We start from the raw sequence: 19,070 nt of genomic DNA, 5'->3' as shown, positions 1-19,070 counted from the left end.
GGCTTTGCCCTGCAATCCTCAGACCTCAGCCTCCTGAGCAGCTAGGATTCCAGGTATTGTTTTTTAACATTTTATTTCAGCATCTGTTTATGAGCATCTGGTTAAGTGCCAGACCCATACTGGAAACTCAAGGGAAGCTCGGAGTGCTTCCAAAGTGCCAGCGGTCTCGGTGCACAGCACCCTCGGTGACCTGTTGAGAGCTCCTCACACACGCACATGCACACGGGAGTGTAGGCTGGCTCACTCCTGGCCTGCTTTTAAACAGAAGATGAAGACATCTCAGCAGTTTTCACATGGGCTATGGTCTTTAAGAGAATAGCTGCTCTGTCCAAAAAACTACACTAAAAACCACATTTTGATTTACTCATCTCATAGGCTAAAGGGAAGTAATGGTGGAGGAGCCAAAAATATTTTTAGCATCTTTTCTTCATTTTCGCTAGTCCTGGGCTTGAACTAGGGTCCTGGACAATGTCCCTGAGCTGCTTGCTGAGCTACTTTTTGCTTTTGAGGTTAGCACTGTACCACTGAGCCATACCCTCTACCTCCTTCCACCTCTTGGGGGTTAATTGGAGATAGGAGTCGCACAGACACTGTCACTGGGCTGGCTTCAAACTTCGATCCTCGGCCTCCTGAGTAGCTGGGATTACAGGTGTGAGCCACGGGCACCAGGCTCTAGCATCTTTGCAATTGGTACAAGGTGTAAGCTTAATTGAGGAGAAAAATGACCAAACAAACTAGCACCAAAAAAAAGATGATTTCAATTCACCCAGAAAAAAGTCAATTTTGCCTGTCACCAGGCTCTAAGGACACCAGTACAAATAAGGGGCGACAGCACGGAGCAGGCCTGCCCAGGTCCGCGCGGCTCGGCAGCTGGCACAGCGCCCTGTCACCTTCGGTCCGTCGGGGACCAGGGAAGCAGCAGGCATGCAGGCGGTTTGTCTACAGCTTTTACCAGTGAGCCTGGGACCCAAACTTCTGAGGGCACTAGTAGTCAGCCAAGCCACTGAGTAGATGACGTAACGAGACAAATGAAAATGGACTGCATGACAAGTCAGATCCAAAAGCGGCAGAAAAAACAAGGACGAGGAAGGATAAAGGTGTTACACACAAAGAGCCAAGCAGGGCGTACTCAGAAATCGGGTCCTTCTGCCACCAGGCTTGAATGTCACCTGCTCAGACGCACAGTTAAACTTCGCACAGCCTGTGAGAAGGGGAAACAGGGAAGAACAGAGAGAGACAGAACACAACTACAAGATGTTAGAAACTGGAGGCTGGTGCGGTGAAAGGCACTCAGACGGCACACAGAACAAGCCCTGGGCGGCCAGAACCGAGCAGCCAACGCCAAGCCTCAGGCCTCCACCTGCACAAGCTGGCGCTTTGCTTCTGTGCTGCTCCTTGTCAACCAAATACATTCACCCCGTAAACAGGACAACTTACTTCTAAGTTCTATAAAACTGTGGCAAAGCAATGTTATCTTAGCTCATTCTTTTTCCACCCAGATACTCGACTCTTCTGTTCTAACTATGATGTTACTAGAAACTCTACAGAAATGTTTTCAGTGATAGCTGACAAAACCAACCTCTATTGTGGAAGATTACAGAGGAATACTTAGCAGGTACAACTAGTTCTCTGAACAACACTACCTCATTTACAGGTTTAAAAACTGATAATGGCTAAGATAACACTTTAGTTTCCAGAAACTGTTAGAAACTCCACCTACTGTTTAAAGTCTAAGTTCTATCCCCAAATGAGTTCTTCATCTGGGCCACTCTAATCCTCTGAAAAGAAGCCATTTCATCTGACTTCTCAGAGCAATGAGCCCAAGATTCTAATCCTGACTCAGCCTCCTGTGGAGGCCAGAGACCACTCTCACTGCGCGCGCGCGCGCACACACACACACACACACACACGGTTTGGATGAGCTGGTGACAAAGTCACTCGTCAGGCTTTCATCCCAGGTATGGCAAAATCTCTTGGTTTACTGTTTCTGGAAGGTGATGGTTGCTGTGGGTTTCTTTACCTTGACCTGGAGCAGAAAGGCTTGGTAGAGAAATGGCACCATCACTGGTGAAGGCTGAGTAGAGGTTGTCACTGGAGGGAGACGGCTTAAGAGGCTGGAGCAGCTGACTGTGCCCGGGCTCTGAGGTACTGCCAGTGGGGTGGAGGGTTTGCTGGGGGTGCAAGACTGAAGCCCCCGAAGCCCCACTCTGCCCAGACAGGTTACCTGCCAACAGATAAAGTGCCATGAGGAACACGGGCTCAGCAGGGCACAGCTCTGACTCCTTCCGTTTGCACCACGAGTAATTAATGACAGGGAAAGCCCTGTACACTGAGGGGGGAGAAAGTCCTGACCATGGCGGGAGGGGGAAAGGAGAGATGTGTAGCTTTGGATACTTAAAGATGGTGCACAGGTCTAAGTTGAATAAGATGGGAGACCGCGCTCTGCATGGATGCAAGAATCCCATCTTGCAGTGTATAATCAAGTGTTTTGGCTTGTTAGATATAGGTATAAACACGATCAGGTCGGACACAAAAAATGATGTATGTGACTACAGAGTAATGAATACTTAAAATGATTTAGTTGTTAGGTCAGCCGGCCTGAAACCTCACTGAACTTCCGCGTTCCCTAGGTTCCCGCTGCATCCAAGTCTGCTTGAAGAGTGGGCCACAGTTTGTGTCAGCATCTACAACCAGCTGATCCCCCCCTTCACTAATCATGTCTCTAGCAATGCCTGTATGAATCAGTCATGGGTTCAAAGAAAGTCATGCCGGGGCACCCACTGTTCCAAGAACGGAGAGAAGATGGAGCATTTGCTATGGGCTTTGCTTTCTTAAGTCACACGTGGAAATCAGACAGACATCCAGAGGATCTGTATGATATAGATGGGTGTACTCATTCTACTTACAAGTACGGCCTGAAGTTTGGTGAGCAGCCAGGAAGGCCCAAGAGCTCTGTCAGGCTAAGTTATTCTTCTATGAATTCCTTATTTATAGAACACATGAAGACGACGGGGATGTGGCAACGTGCAACTGCATCATACCTACACCACCTATATTTTCTTTTCAGTCAAAAGGGAGATGCTAGGGAGGTCCTATCGCCAACTTTGAGTAAGGAAGGCTACTCTGGACAGTTGGGGACAGAAACCAAAGGTGGCTGACTTGGTCCAGGCTTACCTGAAAGCTGCGGGCTCTTATTGCCCAGTGAACTGCTGCGACTAGATTTGCTGCCTTTGCTTTTAGTAGGTCGCCTTCTCCTCCCCGAAAGTGGGGCAGCTGGGGGAATAATGACAGCAGGGGGAACCTTGCCCAGTTTGGTGTACAATGATTCAATTTCCTGCTTCTGACGACTTTGCAGGTCCTGAATCTCTTTAAGATGTCTATGAAAATAAGCAAACATAAATATGTTTTAAGCAAACATTTTTGCTACGCTCAGATTAAAAAAAAAAAAGTAAGCTTCTTTTTTTCTGGTTATGGGGCTTGAACTTTCCCTGAACCTCTCCCTCTCTCTTTGTGCTCAAGGCTAGCGGCTCTACCACTTGAGCCACAGCACCACTTCCACTTGTGCCGGTCTCTATTTCCCAAAGCCAATTCCAACTGTAAATGGATAATAATGGGTTAGGGGACAATGACTCCCAGGCCGGATGCAGGATAGGTGTATATGATACTCTGACTCAATTTGATTAAAAAAAAGAAGAAGAAAGAAAATGAACAAAATTAGCCAAGTCCCATATCCAGTGCCATTACTAGATTCAATGAGCAGGAGCGATACAGTAACAGTGGGAACTCCAGTGGAAAGAACCTGGACACCAGGAGCTGTCAACACACTATCTTCCATGGTTTCTCCTAGGAGCAAACATACGTACTTTTCCCGTAGTCGCCGCAGCTCTGATTTTAAGTCTTCGTCTTCGATGTCTGACTCATTGTCGCTGCTCATGTAAGAGGAGTTGAAGGAGTTACTAAGGCTCTGACTTAGGCTCTGGATGGGAAGGCTCTTGGAGCACAGGTGAGGTGGGGAGTGCGGGCTGCCAGAGCCGTCATCCAGGCCCCTACTGAGAAAGGCAGCCTCCAGGTCGGAGGACGGCCCGTTCAGATGCAAAGGCGGGGCCAGCTCCGGCTTGTCTTTCTTTGGTATCTCGGTGGGAAGAGCAGCATGTCCAGAGTCTCTGAATGGAGGAGACGTGGCCGGCTCCTCCTTCACCTCTGCCATCTTGTCCTCGGTTCTCGACACTGAGAAGCGACCCACTTGGTTTGCTGTAGTTGTCACCTGAAAACGCCCAACCTTGGTAGGCTGCCCTGCTTCCTGCTTCGCTTCTGAGGCAGGGGGTTGGTGGGCACTGTCTGGCACATCTGGAGGAACCCCGGGGACTGGCACCCCGCCAGGCTCTGGCTTCACTAGGGTGCTCTCGGGGCTACTACTCGACAGCACGGAGGACTCAGATGCGCTGGACTCAAAGTGGACAGACTTCACGTCCTCTGACTTTGCTTTACTGTCTTTCTGGGCATCATCTGTGGCAACTGAAACCTGATTTAAAAGGAGGGAGAGAGCAAGAGAGAGAGAGAGAGACAGACAGATTAAAAACTAAAGTCCCCAATTTAATTTCCAGCACAGGTTATTAAAAAAAGAGAAAACCAGTTTATTCCCCAGTCAATGAATAGGTTGAATCTCTTTCGCAGACTGAGAAAATGAGACCGAATACCATCACAGAGAAGCATGAGTGCTGAGCACACCGGCTGAACACCATCAGAGGAATCAGTACTGAGAAAGCACACAAAAACCTCCACAAGAGAATAGGGCATCCTGCTGGGAGAATCAGACTGTCCACTGAGAACCACGCAGCAGCACTAAGATGCCCACCCTCACAGCACGTGACACGTGGGAATCAGACTGTGTGTCAGTGAAAGCATGCATAACCGCTAGAAGAATACCGAAGGCTGCTCGTGAAGTTCAAGACCCATGACCAACAAAATAAATTCATAAAAAATTAACTATATCATCCAGAAGAGGAGAGACAGTGGGCAGTTTAGAACAAGTAGTCCTTGGGGGAAGGTGGGGAGCTAATTTTGCAGTCGACAACTGTAAATTGTCTCTATTTTCTTTCCTTAGTATGCACTACTTTAAACAAAATAATTTATTATTACTATTCCCGTGTTGGACAGAAGGACTACCTTTCCTAAGTCAGGCAATGCGTACATCGACATAGGTCATTTTCCATGGTGCCCACTCAACAACGTGACTGCACTTGTTCCCCCTTCCTCTCTCCTCCCAGGGAATGTACTACTTTTTTTTTTTTGTCTGTCAGTCATGGGGCTTGAACTCGGGGGCCTGGGCGCTGTCCCTGAGCTTGTTCACTCAAGGCTAGTGCTCTACCATTTTGGGCCACAGCTTTACTTCCAGCTTTCTGGCAGTTCATTGGAGGTAAGTCTCATGGACTTTCCTGCCCGGCTGACTTAGGACCACAATTTGCAGATCTCAACCTCCTGAGTAGCTAGGCTTATAGGCAGGAGCCACTGGCTCCAATACTTTTATGAAAGAAAATGACAGAGTTATCAGATGTGTCCCAGATAGGTAGGGAATACTCTTACATATAATACAAAGAGGGAAGCAAGAGCACAGAAATGACCGTCTTACCTGAAATCGCCCCATCTTTAGAACAGCAGCTCCTGAACTACTGCATAGGACAGAACCTTCTGTGCCTTTGAAACCAAGACACAGAGGAAGAAAACAGATGAGCATCTCTTTTGCTCTCCCTCCCACTACAGAAATAAGTTTGAACTCAGGCTCTCACACTTGCTACACAAACACTCTACCACGTGGGCCCTGCCCTGGCTCTTTTTTTTGTCCTCTAGCGCCTTTTGATGTAGGGGCTTCCACTCTCTGCCCAGGCCTGGCCTCAGACAGTGCCCTTCAATCTGTAGTCTCCCATATAACTGACATCACAAATGCGCAACACCACACCCGACCTACCACCAAAATGGGCCTCACTACGTTCTACCTAGCTGAGCCTCAAACTGTATTCCTCTAAGCTTTTGCTCCAGGCTATCACTCTACCACTTGAGCTACAGCTCCATTTCTAGCTTTTTTTGTTTTTAAATGAGAATCTCAGGGACTTTTGTGCCTGGGCTTTGAACCACGGTCCTCAATCTCAGTCTCCTGAGTATCAGCTTCTAGGATTACAGGCATGAACCACCGGTACCAGGCGGTAAATTATTTTTTATTTTTTTATATTATTATTATTATTTTTTTTTTGGCCAGTCGTGGGCCTTGGACTCAGGGCCTGAGCACTGTCCCTGGCTTCTTCCCGCTCAAGGCTAGCACTCTGCCACTTGAGCCACAGCGCCGCTTCTGGCCGTTTTCTGTATATGTGGTGCTGGGGAATCGAACCTAGGGCCTCATGTATCCGAGGCAGGCACTCTTGCCACTAGGCTATATCCCCAGCCCCAAATTATTTCTTTTTAAACAAGAGATTCCATTCAGAATGTAACTGCCTTGAAATAAAAATGTTTAAACTGATTAAGTAAAATCTTACATGTGTATCTCTGTACGAACAGATGTCTGGGCTTTTCAAGTACATCTGTCTATCGAATACATATCACGTTACAAAAGTGAGGAAGCTGTGTGTAAACTGACTTTGTAGGGCGCCCACTATCGAGCTCAAATTTGCCCTGATCTATATAGACCAGCTGCCACCAAACTCCTGATCCTCCTGCCTCAGCCTCTCCAATGACAGGTTTCAGATATGCACAACCAACTTTAGCTTGGAAGTAAGCTTTCATACATACACTTTTATTTCCTAACTCCTTTTTTTTTTTTGCCAGTCCTGGGGCTCCACAGCGCCACTTCTGGCCGTTTTCTGTATGTGTGGTGCTGGGGAATTGAACCCAGGGCTTCATGTATACGAGGTAAGCACTCTTTGCCACTAGGCCATATCCCCAGCCTCCTAACTTCTTATAACAAAAACCTTACCTAGAGAGTAACAAAGTTTCTTATACTAAGAAACTATTATTACCTGAGGTTTCAGATGCCCTTAGCACTTAATAACTAAACAAAAAAAATCAATCTGTTAATATTTCATGCTTTAGATATAATCAAAGTTCCCTAGGCATGGAATACATAAAAATGTTCCTTGTACATCTCAAGTGCACCAACATTCACAAATGCATCTTTTTTTTTTTTGCCAGTCCTAGAGCTTGAACTCAGGGCCTGGACAGTGTCCCTGAGCTTCTTTTTTTGCTCAAGGTTAGCACCCTACCACTTGAACCACAGCGCCACTTCTGGCTTTTTCTGTGTATGTGGTACTGAGGAATTGAACCCAGAACTTCACGCATGCTTGACAAGCACTCTGCCACTAAGCCTCAATTCCCAGCCCATACAAACTCATCTTTGAAATATTAAATTCTGTAATTCTCCAGTAGCATAAACAAAATCAAAATGCCTTGGCAAACCCTAACAATTCTTATTACTGTAGTGGTAAATGCAGAAGGACGCAGCTCACCATCCTTCGGAGGCTGCGCGCCTGCTCCTGTGACTGCTGTTGGAGCCACCACAGACACAGACTGCAAAATAGAAACACAGACACCACAGCAGCTTCAGTTTTCAGCATTCTTACATGTTTCCACTGTAGCTGTTCCTCTGGGCTTTGTGAAATGGCAGTAGTACGTATGTAAAAGAATTCTATGTCTAAAGGAATTTTATTTTCTCTTACAAGTTTGATTTAGAGAAGCAGCTTTTATGAGACACGTTGACTATTGCCTTTTAAATTTTCTCACAGCATACTTAAAGAACATTACATAGAGTCAAAGAAAAGTAGTTTATATCAAACATCATTATTATGGAAAGTGTAGCCTCCTCCAGACAATAATGACAAAATCCACAGGATTTACCTGCAATGTAATCTACCCAGGGGAAAGACAAAAAAAGAAGCATCTTTTCCAGGGTGACATTATAAGGCCAGTTTTAGTATTTCACTGGTCTAACTCTTTTCTGTTGAGTGGAACAACAGAGAGACCGCCTAAGGTATGAGAAATATAATGTGTGTGGGTTTAGAAGAGATTGGGAGGCTAAACACTCACCCCTCCTGCAGATGTCACTGTTATGCTCTCTGGACTAAGTGTTCTTCTCAGCTGGGCATCAAGATCTTCTAGAGGTTGCTGGAAGGACAGAGTTACTGTTTATACAAGCACACCTCCAGAGCCACTATACATAGCCTAGTTATATAGGACATACTGTTTAATTCTTTAGATTACAACAGAACGTGTATATAGGACATACTGTTTAATTCTTTAGATTACAACAGAACGTGTGTTGCCATTAAATACAAGACTCAGTATACTAAAATCCAGCATAACATTTTGATGTTCCCCAAGTGTGCATGCTAGTCTATCAGGCCATGTTTTAAGTTACCCAGCCTTTTCTGTGTATGTTGTATTGTGCTGAGTAATCAAACCCAAGGCTTCATGTGTGTTAGGCAAGCACTAAGGCACAATCCTAGCCCACATTTTTTTTTGCCAGTCCTGGGGCTTGAAATCAGGGCCTGAGACTGTCCCTGGCTTCCTTTTGCTCAAGGCTAGCATTCTGCCAACTTGAGCCACAGCGCCACTTCTGGCTTTTTCTACATATGTGGTGCTGAGGAATCAAACCTAGGGCTTCATGTATACAAGGCAAGCACTCTTGCCACTAGGCCACATTCCCAGCCTCCCCAGCCCACATTCTTTAAAGCTTATGTTGAGCTTAGAAAAAAGTTCTATTGGGGCTGTGAATATGGCCTAGTGCTCGCCTCGTATACATGAAGACTTGGGTTCGATTCCCCAGTACCACATATATAGAAAACGACCAAAGTGGCGCCGTGGCTCAAGTGGCCGAGTGCTAGCCTTGAGCAAAAAGAAGCCAGGGACAGTGCTCAGGCCCTGAGTCCAAGGCCCAGGACTGGCAAAAAAAAGAAAAAGAAAAAAGTCCTATCATTTATCAATGCGGTTTCCTCTTTCCCTCCATCTCTGGACAACTCAAACTGGACTCACACTCAGGATCCATGTGCTGTGATTACAGCTGTGCACTACCACACCTGACTTGTTGGTCTCTCTTCTAAGAAACCTGCACAGTTAAATTTTATGACATAAACTTTATTTCGGTGATAGCTTACAAGCTAACTTTACATTTAAAATACAGTTTCACTATTCTATAAAAGTGAGAAGCAAGGTGCCAGTGGCTCATGTCTGTAATCCCAGCTACACAAGAGACTGAGACCTGAGGATTGTAGTTCGAAGCCAGCCAGGGCAGAAAAGTCCCCCGGAAGACTCTTACCTCCAATTAACCACTCAAAAACTAGAAGTGGTGCTGTGGCTCAAGTCGTAGAGCACTAACCTTGAGCACAAAGGACCAAGGACAGTGCCCAGGCCCTGAGTTCAAGGCCCACAACCAACAACAACAACAACAACAAAAAAAATAGTGAGAACCATAAACTAATTTGACAAAATGTCAGGTAGGGAAAAAAAAGTAAAAGAATAATCTATTGACATTAGTAATATTAGTCAAATGTTTTCTAGATTTCTGAAGCAATATCCTAAACAGTAACAACAAAAAGTGGGCCCTGGGTCAGCAACTCCAAAGTTCTAAAAGGATGGTGTTACTAAGTCAAGGCCAAAAAGGAGCCTGCAGCCAGGACCATGCAACAGAGGATTTAAACAAGCTCTGGGAAGGAAAGAAAGCAGGGCTGAGGAAAGAAAGGTGTTGTCTCAGAGCACCTGAGTTTGTGAAGGTCCAGGAAAAGGCGGCAGCTGCTCACCGGACAGGGTCCCGGCTGGAAGTTCAGTGACCCCTGGCGGCACCTACAATGGAGAGAATTCAAGTCTATGAGCTATTAATGGTCAAGATTCACATAAAGGAGCAAATCAGCCAATCTGAATGTGGAAACATAAAATGTGTCTGGTTAAGGCATGCTTATCACTTACACTGGTACATTTTAAATAAAGGACATAACCAATAGTATATTGTAAGGGCTAAGCTGAAATAACTATGAAATAGTAAAATCTAATAAAAGGTGGTTCCCTAAAGAGAACACTGTCTTAGGTAGATAAGAAACAGAATCCAGGTTTCTTTTTTTTTTTTTTTGGTCATGGGACTTGAACTAAGGGCCTGGGCAATGTCTCTGAGCAATTTTGCTCAAGGCTAGTAGTGCTCTACCATTGAGACCAAGCTCTACTTCCAGTTTTCTGGTGGTTAACTGGAGATGAAGAGTCTCAAGGACTTTCCAGCCCGGATTGGCTTAGTACTGTGATTCTCAGATCTCAGTCTCCTGAGCAGCTTGAATGACAGGCTTGAGATACAAAGACCCAGCCACTTAGTTGATTTAAAAAAAAAAATCGAATTTTGAGCAGGGTGCTGGTGGCTTACTCCTGTAATCCTGCTCAGGAGGCCAACGTCTGAGGACTGCAGTTAAAAACCAGCTTGAGCAGGAAAGTCCATGAGACTCCTTAATCTCCAATAAATTACTCAAGAGAAACCCGGAAGTGGCACTGTGGCTCAAGTAGTAGCATAACAGCCTCGAGCCAAAGAAGTTCATAGACAGTGCCTAGAGTTCCAACCCCAGAACAGCACCATAAAATAAAATAAAAAATCAAAATTTGGTAAGAAAAACAAGATTTTCAAGAGAAAACACGGGCTGGTTTAAAATAATCAATGGATAGATATAAAAATGAATAGTATAGAGTAACTTCACACTATCAAGTGATTTCTGTCTGCAAAGACTTCATACGTAATGCCCCGCTCAACTTGAATTTTTTTCTCAACTCATGATGGTGCAAAACTGCATTCAGGAGAAACTTTTTTGTTTGAGTTGAGGGTCTAGCAGTCAACTCCTGAGTTTCGGCAATCCTCCTGACCACGGCTGAGTTAGGATCTCAGCGCTAGCTCGCACCCCACGGGAGGACGCCCTGTGGATGCCGGCAGGGGCGGCGAGCTCCAGCCCTGCCAGTCAGTCCCGCACGCCTTCCCACTCATCACAGCTGACACTCCACGCTGCCCTGAGCTGGGAAGCCACAAAGTTAGGGTCCATTAAGTGTAGCCAGTGCTTTCTTAGCTTACAATATGATCCATCATGATGGTATTTGGAAGTCGAGAAATGCCTGCGTTACTCTGATGTAAAAAGGGTTTCGCGTCTTTGTAATGGGGAAAGATGGGTGCAGCATGAAATCCATCCATGTTGTTGTTGAGGACTAGAGAGGTTGGAGAGAGCAGAATGAGAGGAAATCTACCAGAGCAGGATTAGAAACTCCGTGCTAAGTTAGCTACTTCTTCCTCCTCTGCATCCCTCTCACCCCTTCGAATTCTCATCAACCCTAAAGTGAGTAACTATGGAATCTAACAGCAGAAAACGTGACTTCCTTCTCAGCTGAAACAGAGCAGCTGAGTGACTCTCACTATGATTACCTTGCGGACAGATTCAGATATCTTATCTGGTATAAACTAAGAAAACTATGTGACATAATTAATCTAAAATTCCTGCCTACTTCCAAACAAGGAAGGTTTGGGGTTTGAAGTACAGGTTCCCTTACCTTAACACTACTTCCAGTTTAAGGTCGAGAGCACTCAAGGTAAGTTAGGTGCCTTTACAAATGTAATTCCAGTCTGCAAAGCCAACTTGCAAGTGGGCTCCGTTGGGGGTGAGGGGGGAAGGAAGGGGCACCCAGCTCAGGGAAAGCTTACCAAAGTCTTAGTTAAAGGTGGCTTTGAGGGGGTAGCTCCAGGCTTCATTCCTGATGCAGTGCTGACTGGGGCTGAGACGTAGCTGCTTGGGGTAGAAACCTGCCCAGGCGTGCCCACTGTGCCCACTGGCATGGGTGGCAACCCAGCTGTTCCTAATGGTAAGCTGGCTGGTGGTAGGCAGGTACTCGTCGTAGACGTCATGAGTTTGCTCGGCGCAACAGCGGTAGTGGGGACGCCTGGTGTGACCGTGGCCTCCACCACGAGTGACGTGTCCAGCGAGACGGGAGCGTGCTGAGGCCCCGATGAGCTGTGCTCGCTGAACAGCGACCGCAGCTTCTCCTCCAGAGTCTTTATGTCGTCGATCCCGGGGGCTTTGGGCTGCGCATCGGCGTCGACTTCTGGACAGTGCGTGTGGGGCTGGCTGGGGAGCAGGGCCGGCTGGGGCTGGCTGTGGATGAGCGTCTGCTGCACGGTGGGCACGCTGGCGGCGGGCTGGAGCAGGGGAGGGATGCTCGGCACTTGCGGTAACAGAGGGGCACAAGCGGGCGCCGCTGCTTGCGGAAGCACGGGTGTGGAAGCCACTGCGGACAGGACCGTGGGATGCAGAGTGGCGGAGCTCGACGCCACTGTCCCTGGGGAGGATGAGGCGGCTGGTGCGGGGAAGGGCATGGCCAGTCCGGCCGTGCTGCTATGATATGGTTTGTCCAGTGAGTGAGCGCTCACCACCACCGTTTCTGCCAGAGTTGGAGCTGAGGTGCTGCTGCTGAGCTGAAGGGGTGGCTGCGAAGCGACACTTGGGAACGGGGTGGCAGGGACTGCGGGCACAGTGGCCGCCCCAGCAGTGCTGCCTGCGGCCTGCTGCAGTAACGCGGCTGGAGGCGCAGTCCCCGGGACGCTTGCACTGCCCACTGCGGTGCTCACGGCGGTGGAAGCTGCTAGAGAAGGAAAAGTGCCTGTACCAGCAACGGTGCTTCCACACGTGGGAGCCTGAGCAGGCTGCGCTGTGGGACACACGGAGACGACCACGGGCACCGTGGCGCTGGAAACCATGCTGGCAAGTACCGGTGGCTCAGACACAGATGGAACAGGGAGACCACCAGAAGTCACCACACCCGTGCTGGTGGGGACTCTGGCAATGCCTTTGTCTGCAGGCACTGTGACTTCAGACTGAATTACGGAGGTGGAACTGTCACTAAGAGGGCTGCTGGTTACTGGAAGTGACACCGAAGGTGTGGCGGCGGCTGTGGCTGGGCCTCCAGGAAACACTGGGCCCGCGACACTGAAGTTGGGAGGTGCCGTATTGGGTCCTTCGGACAGCTGGGCATGTCTAAGCTCAGAAAAGGCCTGCTGCAGACTAAGTGATGAGGCAGAGTGAGACAAGTTCATCCCAGGGCCCTGAGATGTAGAGGCAGCAACTGCAAAGGAAAATCAAATAAACACCTATGTCACATGTAATGTACACGGATAAAACATATGCTATGGGGCTGGGAATATGGCCTAGTGGTAGAGCGCTCGCCTCGTATGCACAAAGCCCTGGGTTCGATTCCTCAGCACCACATATATAGAAAAAAAAAAAAGCCAGAAGTGGCACTGGGGCTCAAGTAGGTAGAGTGCTAGCCTTGAGCAAAAAGAAGCCAGGGACAGTGCTCAGGCCTTGAGTTCAAGCCCCAGGACTGGCAAAAAAACACATAAGCGTATGATATATACATTCATACAACTCACTTTAAAAGGACAGATTGAAAGGAATGCTCTAGGAACCTATTTGTTAGTCAGTCACCAACAGAGTATTCACATTCAGTTAAGTTTAAAAACTTCTCCCAAGGAAATGACAAGTTCTAACACTGTAATGTTAAACAGGCGTTTGATCAAGTAAGTCAGCTTGTACAAACACCTACTGGAAAACAAGCACGAAGTAACCTGGCAACGTGGGCATTCTAAACGCAGAAACCCACACTCAAGTGCCTCCCGCCTCCCGTTACTCATCTTGCCTTCTTTAATCCTTCCTATTGGTTTTCTTTTGCCTTCCTCCACTGCATACCTTAATTTTTCTGTGTTTTTAGTCATTTATCATCAGGAACTTCTTCTGGATGATTAGCTTCCATCATAGCAGACACCATGGAACTTACGGGAAGTATGGGGCACAACCAATCCTTACCCGTATCTGCTATTTCACTGGTGAAAATTTTTGACTCTCGCAATCGACTTTCGGGCACAGGGCTCACAATAAACCGTCTTCCAGCAGAATGAACAACTTGAGTTAATGAACTGGTAGGAACCCCTGGACAAAAAGGAAACAAAAGCACTTAGTGGCATTATTGCATACACTGTCCCCACTATGAAGTGTCAAGATTTCATTCTCAGCATACACAACCCTTCTTTTCTTTGCCAGTCCTGGGGCTTGGACTCAGGGCCTGAGCACTGTCCCTGGCGTCTCTTTGCTCAAGGCTAGCACTCTGCCACTTGAGCCACAGCGCCACTTCTGGCCATTTTCTGTATATGTGGTGCTGGGGAATCGAACCCAGGGCCTCATGTATACGAGGCAAGCACTCTTGCCACTAGGCCATATCCCCAGCCCCCACAACACTTCTTAAGTCAAAGAAAAATTCACCTATTTGCTGGGGCATGGAAGACACAGGAGTGGGTTGTTTGAACTCTCCTTCCAATTTCTACAACAGATAAAAGTAATGAAAGTAATAAATTCATTCTCAAACGCAATCTCCATGATAAGGCAAAGCACTCCACAAAGGGAACAGAACATGAATGCTTGCGCCTGATGACAGGTGTACGGTGCCAGCCGTAGACTCTCCACACAAAGCTCCATACAAAGCTCCTCCACCTCCACCATGCAACAGCGAGCCTACCTGAGACGCCGAGAAGCCGTAGTCATCCTTGCCCTGCAGACTCTCCAGTCCCTGGTCCCCCTCGGGCTCCACACTCACATCCTCACTGAGCATCTCATCAGCTTTTTCAATGATTTCCCGCACTTGAGCCACAAACGACTCTCTTTCGATCGCTAAAATAAAGTCATTGTTCACCTGTAGACAAGATGTCATGTCCATCTGATTAGTACAGTGTTCTCAACTTCTTTTTTCTTTTCTGGCCAGGCCTGGGGCTTAGACTGGCTTCTTTAATCCACTCTCCCTGGCTTCTTTTTGCTCAAGGCTAGCACTCTACCACTTGAGCCACAGCGCCACTTGCAGCTTTTTCTGTGTATGTGGTGCTGAGGAATCCAACCCAGGGCTTCATGCACGCTAGGAAAGCACCCTACCTCTAAGCCAGCCCTCATCTATAACTTTCATGACTTATACCCTAACTGAGCATAAACTATGTGATTATGTTTTTGGTACATAAGTTTGTTCTTCCCCCTTTTATCATTGGGGTTTGAACTCAGGGTCTTGAGCTATACTAGGCAGGTGCTCTACCACTTGAGCTGCAGTCTGACCCTTGTTTGCCTAAGCCAGCTTGAACCACAATCCTGTTTAAGCTTCTTGTATATCTAGGCCGACAGATGTGTGCTACCAAGCTTGGATTTTACTAGTCCAGGTGGAGGTCTCATGAACTTTTTGTCTGGCTTGGCCTTGAGCAGTGACCTTTCCAATCTCTCTCAAGTAGCTAGGATTACAGTATGAGCTCCTACACCCTGCCAGTTCCTACCCTCTAAGAATCTAGGACAGCACCACCACACATACCATAATCGTGGCTATCTCCTCAGGGTTGTCGCCATCCAGGTCAAATTTGAAGGTCACCATTTTTCGATTATGGGTTTCTAACTGACACTCCACTACCCGGTCTCCTTTATTTGAAACCTAAAGATTAGAGAAAGGAAAAGGGACTTTGCTTCAGAAGATCCATCTAAAACTGTAATTTTTCTAATAAGCAAATAGTCATACAGCATTCAGTAACACTTGAGAGAGCAGAGGCGGCCTAAACTTTCACCAATTCCCCATATTTATATGACTAAAAGACAAATAAACAAATATTTAAATGTTATCAACTGCTGCCCGTTACAGCTTTCCAAGGAACATGCTCATTTTGTTCTGCTGTGTGTGTGTGTGTGTGTGTGTGTGTGTGTGTGTGTGTGTGTCTGTACGTAATTTCTGTTGCTATATATAACCCAGGCTGGCCTCAAACCCACAATCTTCCTGCCTTAGCATCAAAGCTGGGCCATCATGCCTGGCTCATTTTCATTTTTTCTAATTGAGAAATATGATATTAAATTACAACAAGTTGTGTGGGTTCGATGAGAAGAGTGTTATGTAATTTACATGTAACTCAAAGACAAGCTCTCTATAGTTCATGAGGCGATCTTTTAGAGTGCCAAACTCTTAACAACATGCAAGGTCACAAATCAGCAGCAGTGCTTACATTCAAAATTCTCAGCTTCGGGCGGGAAGTCTTCTCATGTCGAGAGCGGCTCCTCACAGACTTTCGACAGTGTCGTTTTGTCGTTCTCCCCTCGTGCCTCCCACCAGACGAGGGGGCAGTCTCGTTGCCATCACTCAGACCGGAAGCAACATCTGAGTGTGCACTTTGGAGGAAAAACAAGTTCAATGCACAGTCTGAGACTCACTCACAGGCCTGACGTTTTAAGCGGCACAGCGTGTCACACACCAAGGAGGACTTTAGTTGTACGTACCTGTCTATGGAGGACACCAGCGTCACAGGCTGGGTGGGCTGCGGCTGTGCGGCTGGCTCTGGGGGAGCCACCTGGGCGGCCCCCTGAGTGCTCTGTGAATAGAAAGGGTCCTTCAAACCGCAGCATTCAAGACCCCAAAGAAGACCCCTTTGCCTTTCTCCTCTTATCCCTCCCCCGGGTCCTAGAAGCAGTAAGTTTACTAGTAATTTTTAAAATTCAACATCTAGAGACGCTGTCCTTGAGATCCCAAAGCAAGTTTCTAAAGCCGGTCCAGTCTCTAGTACAGACTGCATGGTGTGAGGTCAGCCAACCTATTCGCTAGCCACTGTGAAACTACAACTTGCCATGCAGCCAGCATCTTACCGGAAGTGTGCAAAGGGCAGGCAGAGCAAAGTGCAAAGGACCAATTCAGATCTTTCTCCTAGTAGGGCAAAAATGGTTGCTGGCAGCACAGCAGGATGAGACACTCTCACGACTGCCAAGGGCAAAGAGTGTGGAAGGACAAGACTCATGGCTAAAGTACTAGCTAGAGAAGTCAAGTGCTAACAGGGTGAACCTTCTCCAAAGCAAACTCACTTCCCAACAGAACAGCCAGTGGCAACAAGGCCCCCACATTGGCATTTCATTCTGCTGTAAGAAAAATTCATTCAGAAGTTAGTCTGGCATAGCCTCCAAAGGAGTGTGACACCAGGGAGGCCTACGTTTTTCCTTTTGTCATTTTTACCCATCGCTATTTATGTTTTATATACAAACATGCAATCATTCTATTTACCTCCAGAGCTGCTGGCTGGGAGGATGTAGGAGGGGTTTGTTGTACTACGCTCACTGCAGGCTGAGACACTTGAACCTGTCCGCCTACACCGCCCATAGGGACCAAAAGATTTGGTTCCACAAAAGGCTGCACCACTGGAGGAAAGTAACCGGGTGTAGCCATTGCTTCTGTTGGCATGGGAGGGGCTAGGACTGTAGAATGGATGCAAACAGAAGCCACGGTGGAAGAGGGAATATTTGAATCTCCTGGGTACTGTGGAGGCAGTCGAGGTGGGAAGCCCTGTGACAGAAATGAGGAAGGTGTTAGTGCAGGCTGGGACATCAGACCAGCAACTCAGTAAGACATGCACACGCAAAAAAGGCATACAGCAAAGAATAGCAGCCCACTCTTACTAACGACCTAAACAATGTCTGAAGGTCATTCTTGAAATGAGATGGTAGACTGGCTCTAAGGTGGAGGGCAACATGCTACGCCCATACTTTCAAAGCTGCTGTTTCTCCTTTCCTGGAGATTCGTTAGGACTTAAAGAGACTCATGTCCTTCTAAAAAGATGATCTGCTTTCTACCACTCGAGTGGAAAATGCAAAACGTCTTCGAAGTTATCAGTCATTCCAGTCATATTATGGAATGCTGATCCTCCAAAATGAAATCCAAGGGTTTCTTTGGGTATCATAGTGCTTATGCTATTTGACTCCCTATTTAACATGTCTGTGTGTGTATGTGTGTTTGCGCACGCATGCACGCACAGCCTGATATATTACACTAACACTGGATATTCAAAAAAAAAACTTTTCAAGCTGCATCTTGAGGAAAATGGGTAAGGAGCCAACAAACTTCCATCCATCCTCTCAGGATTTTAGCATTTTAGCTTCTCTAGGAGAGACCAGCAAGCCTTGTTACTGTCACTCTGACTCTCAGCTACTAGATCTGCAAATTCTCTACCGTCTGCAACTAGAATGCAACCCTCTCATGCCCTCCTGCAGTGCTTGCTAACAAAATACCTGGAAGAGAACATCTCCAGAGGGAAGAGGAGCCTCGGCAGCTTGTCCAAGGTTAGCTGGTATTCCCATGGACTGCACTGCCGGCTGGAGGAGCTGCGGGGGGACCTGGGTTGGCAGCTGAGAGACAGGCTGCAGAAGGGTTGGGAGCGGACTGGGAACCACAGTGGATCCCCCTGGGACAGAAGCTGCTGTAGCAGATGAAGCCAAGTTGAGGAGAGGCTGATTAAGGCCAGCGGCCATGGTGACGGGAAGGGATGAGAAGCCTGTCTGAGCTGTAGACCCATGAGGAGTCGGTAAGGCAATCTGAGAGACGGGGTACTGTGAGAGTAAGGGGGTGGGGAGTGGCTGTCCCACAGGGAGGAAATGAGCACCAGAGTGGACTGGAACAACAGAGGGCTGTGTTGCAACTGGGGTCTGAGGTTCGCCTTGGAGAGTTGGTACTGGCTGGGAAGCTGGAAGCTGGGAAGGTAAAGAAAAACAAAACAGACTTTTTTTAAAGCAAGGATGCCAAAAGCAAGGTTTATGTATTAGCCAAAAAGAAGGAAAACAACCCCAACAACCCCAGCACACATTAGTGTAAGTTAACATGCCACATAAGCGTAGAGAAAGGGCAGCAGGAGAGGAGGATCTTTTCACAGACAAGGCTTTGTGTTTATTGCCAACATCCCAATTTACCAGTATGCTTCATCACACAATCTTTTACAGTACTTTTTATTTTTACATTACTATAATGAAATTAAAATGGATCTCCCTCCAGTGGAATGAAGACCTCTTTTTTTTTTTTTCTGGTCAGTTGTGGGGGTTTGAACTCAGGGCCTGGGCGCTGTCCCTGAGCTCTCTTGCTCAACACTGGCGCTCTACCACTTTGAGCCACAGCTCCACTTTGGTCTTCTGGTGGTTCACTGGAGATCAGAATCTCAGGGACTTTCCTTCCCCAATCTGGCTTTGAATTGCGATCCTCCG

General features: G+C 47.3%; 1 protein-coding gene across 1 annotated transcript in view; it reads right to left on the bottom strand.

Annotated features, from left to right (window-relative positions):
• Positions 1–19,070, bottom strand: part of Wnk1 (WNK lysine deficient protein kinase 1) — an 84,251-nt gene that overhangs the window by 3,975 nt on the left and 61,206 nt on the right. Inside the window, 16 exon segments of the mRNA XM_048335247.1 lie at positions 2,021–2,224; positions 3,175–3,377; positions 3,864–4,522; positions 5,630–5,694; positions 7,494–7,554; positions 8,071–8,148; positions 9,739–9,822; positions 11,699–13,113; positions 13,854–13,976; positions 14,307–14,364; positions 14,560–14,733; positions 15,388–15,504; positions 16,064–16,226; positions 16,335–16,426; positions 17,107–17,385; positions 18,108–18,566. Coding sequence (XP_048191204.1) covers positions 2,021–2,224; positions 3,175–3,377; positions 3,864–4,522; positions 5,630–5,694; positions 7,494–7,554; positions 8,071–8,148; positions 9,739–9,822; positions 11,699–13,113; positions 13,854–13,976; positions 14,307–14,364; positions 14,560–14,733; positions 15,388–15,504; positions 16,064–16,226; positions 16,335–16,426; positions 17,107–17,385; positions 18,108–18,566 — 4,234 coding nt within the window.

The sequence above is a fragment of the Perognathus longimembris genome, chromosome 27 (genome assembly GCF_023159225.1).
Source record: "Perognathus longimembris pacificus isolate PPM17 chromosome 27, ASM2315922v1, whole genome shotgun sequence".
NCBI classification, from domain to species: Eukaryota; Metazoa; Chordata; class Mammalia; order Rodentia; family Heteromyidae; genus Perognathus; species Perognathus longimembris.
The sequence above is the reverse complement of the archived record's forward strand: the minus strand, read 5'-3'. Positions and strand labels throughout refer to the sequence as shown.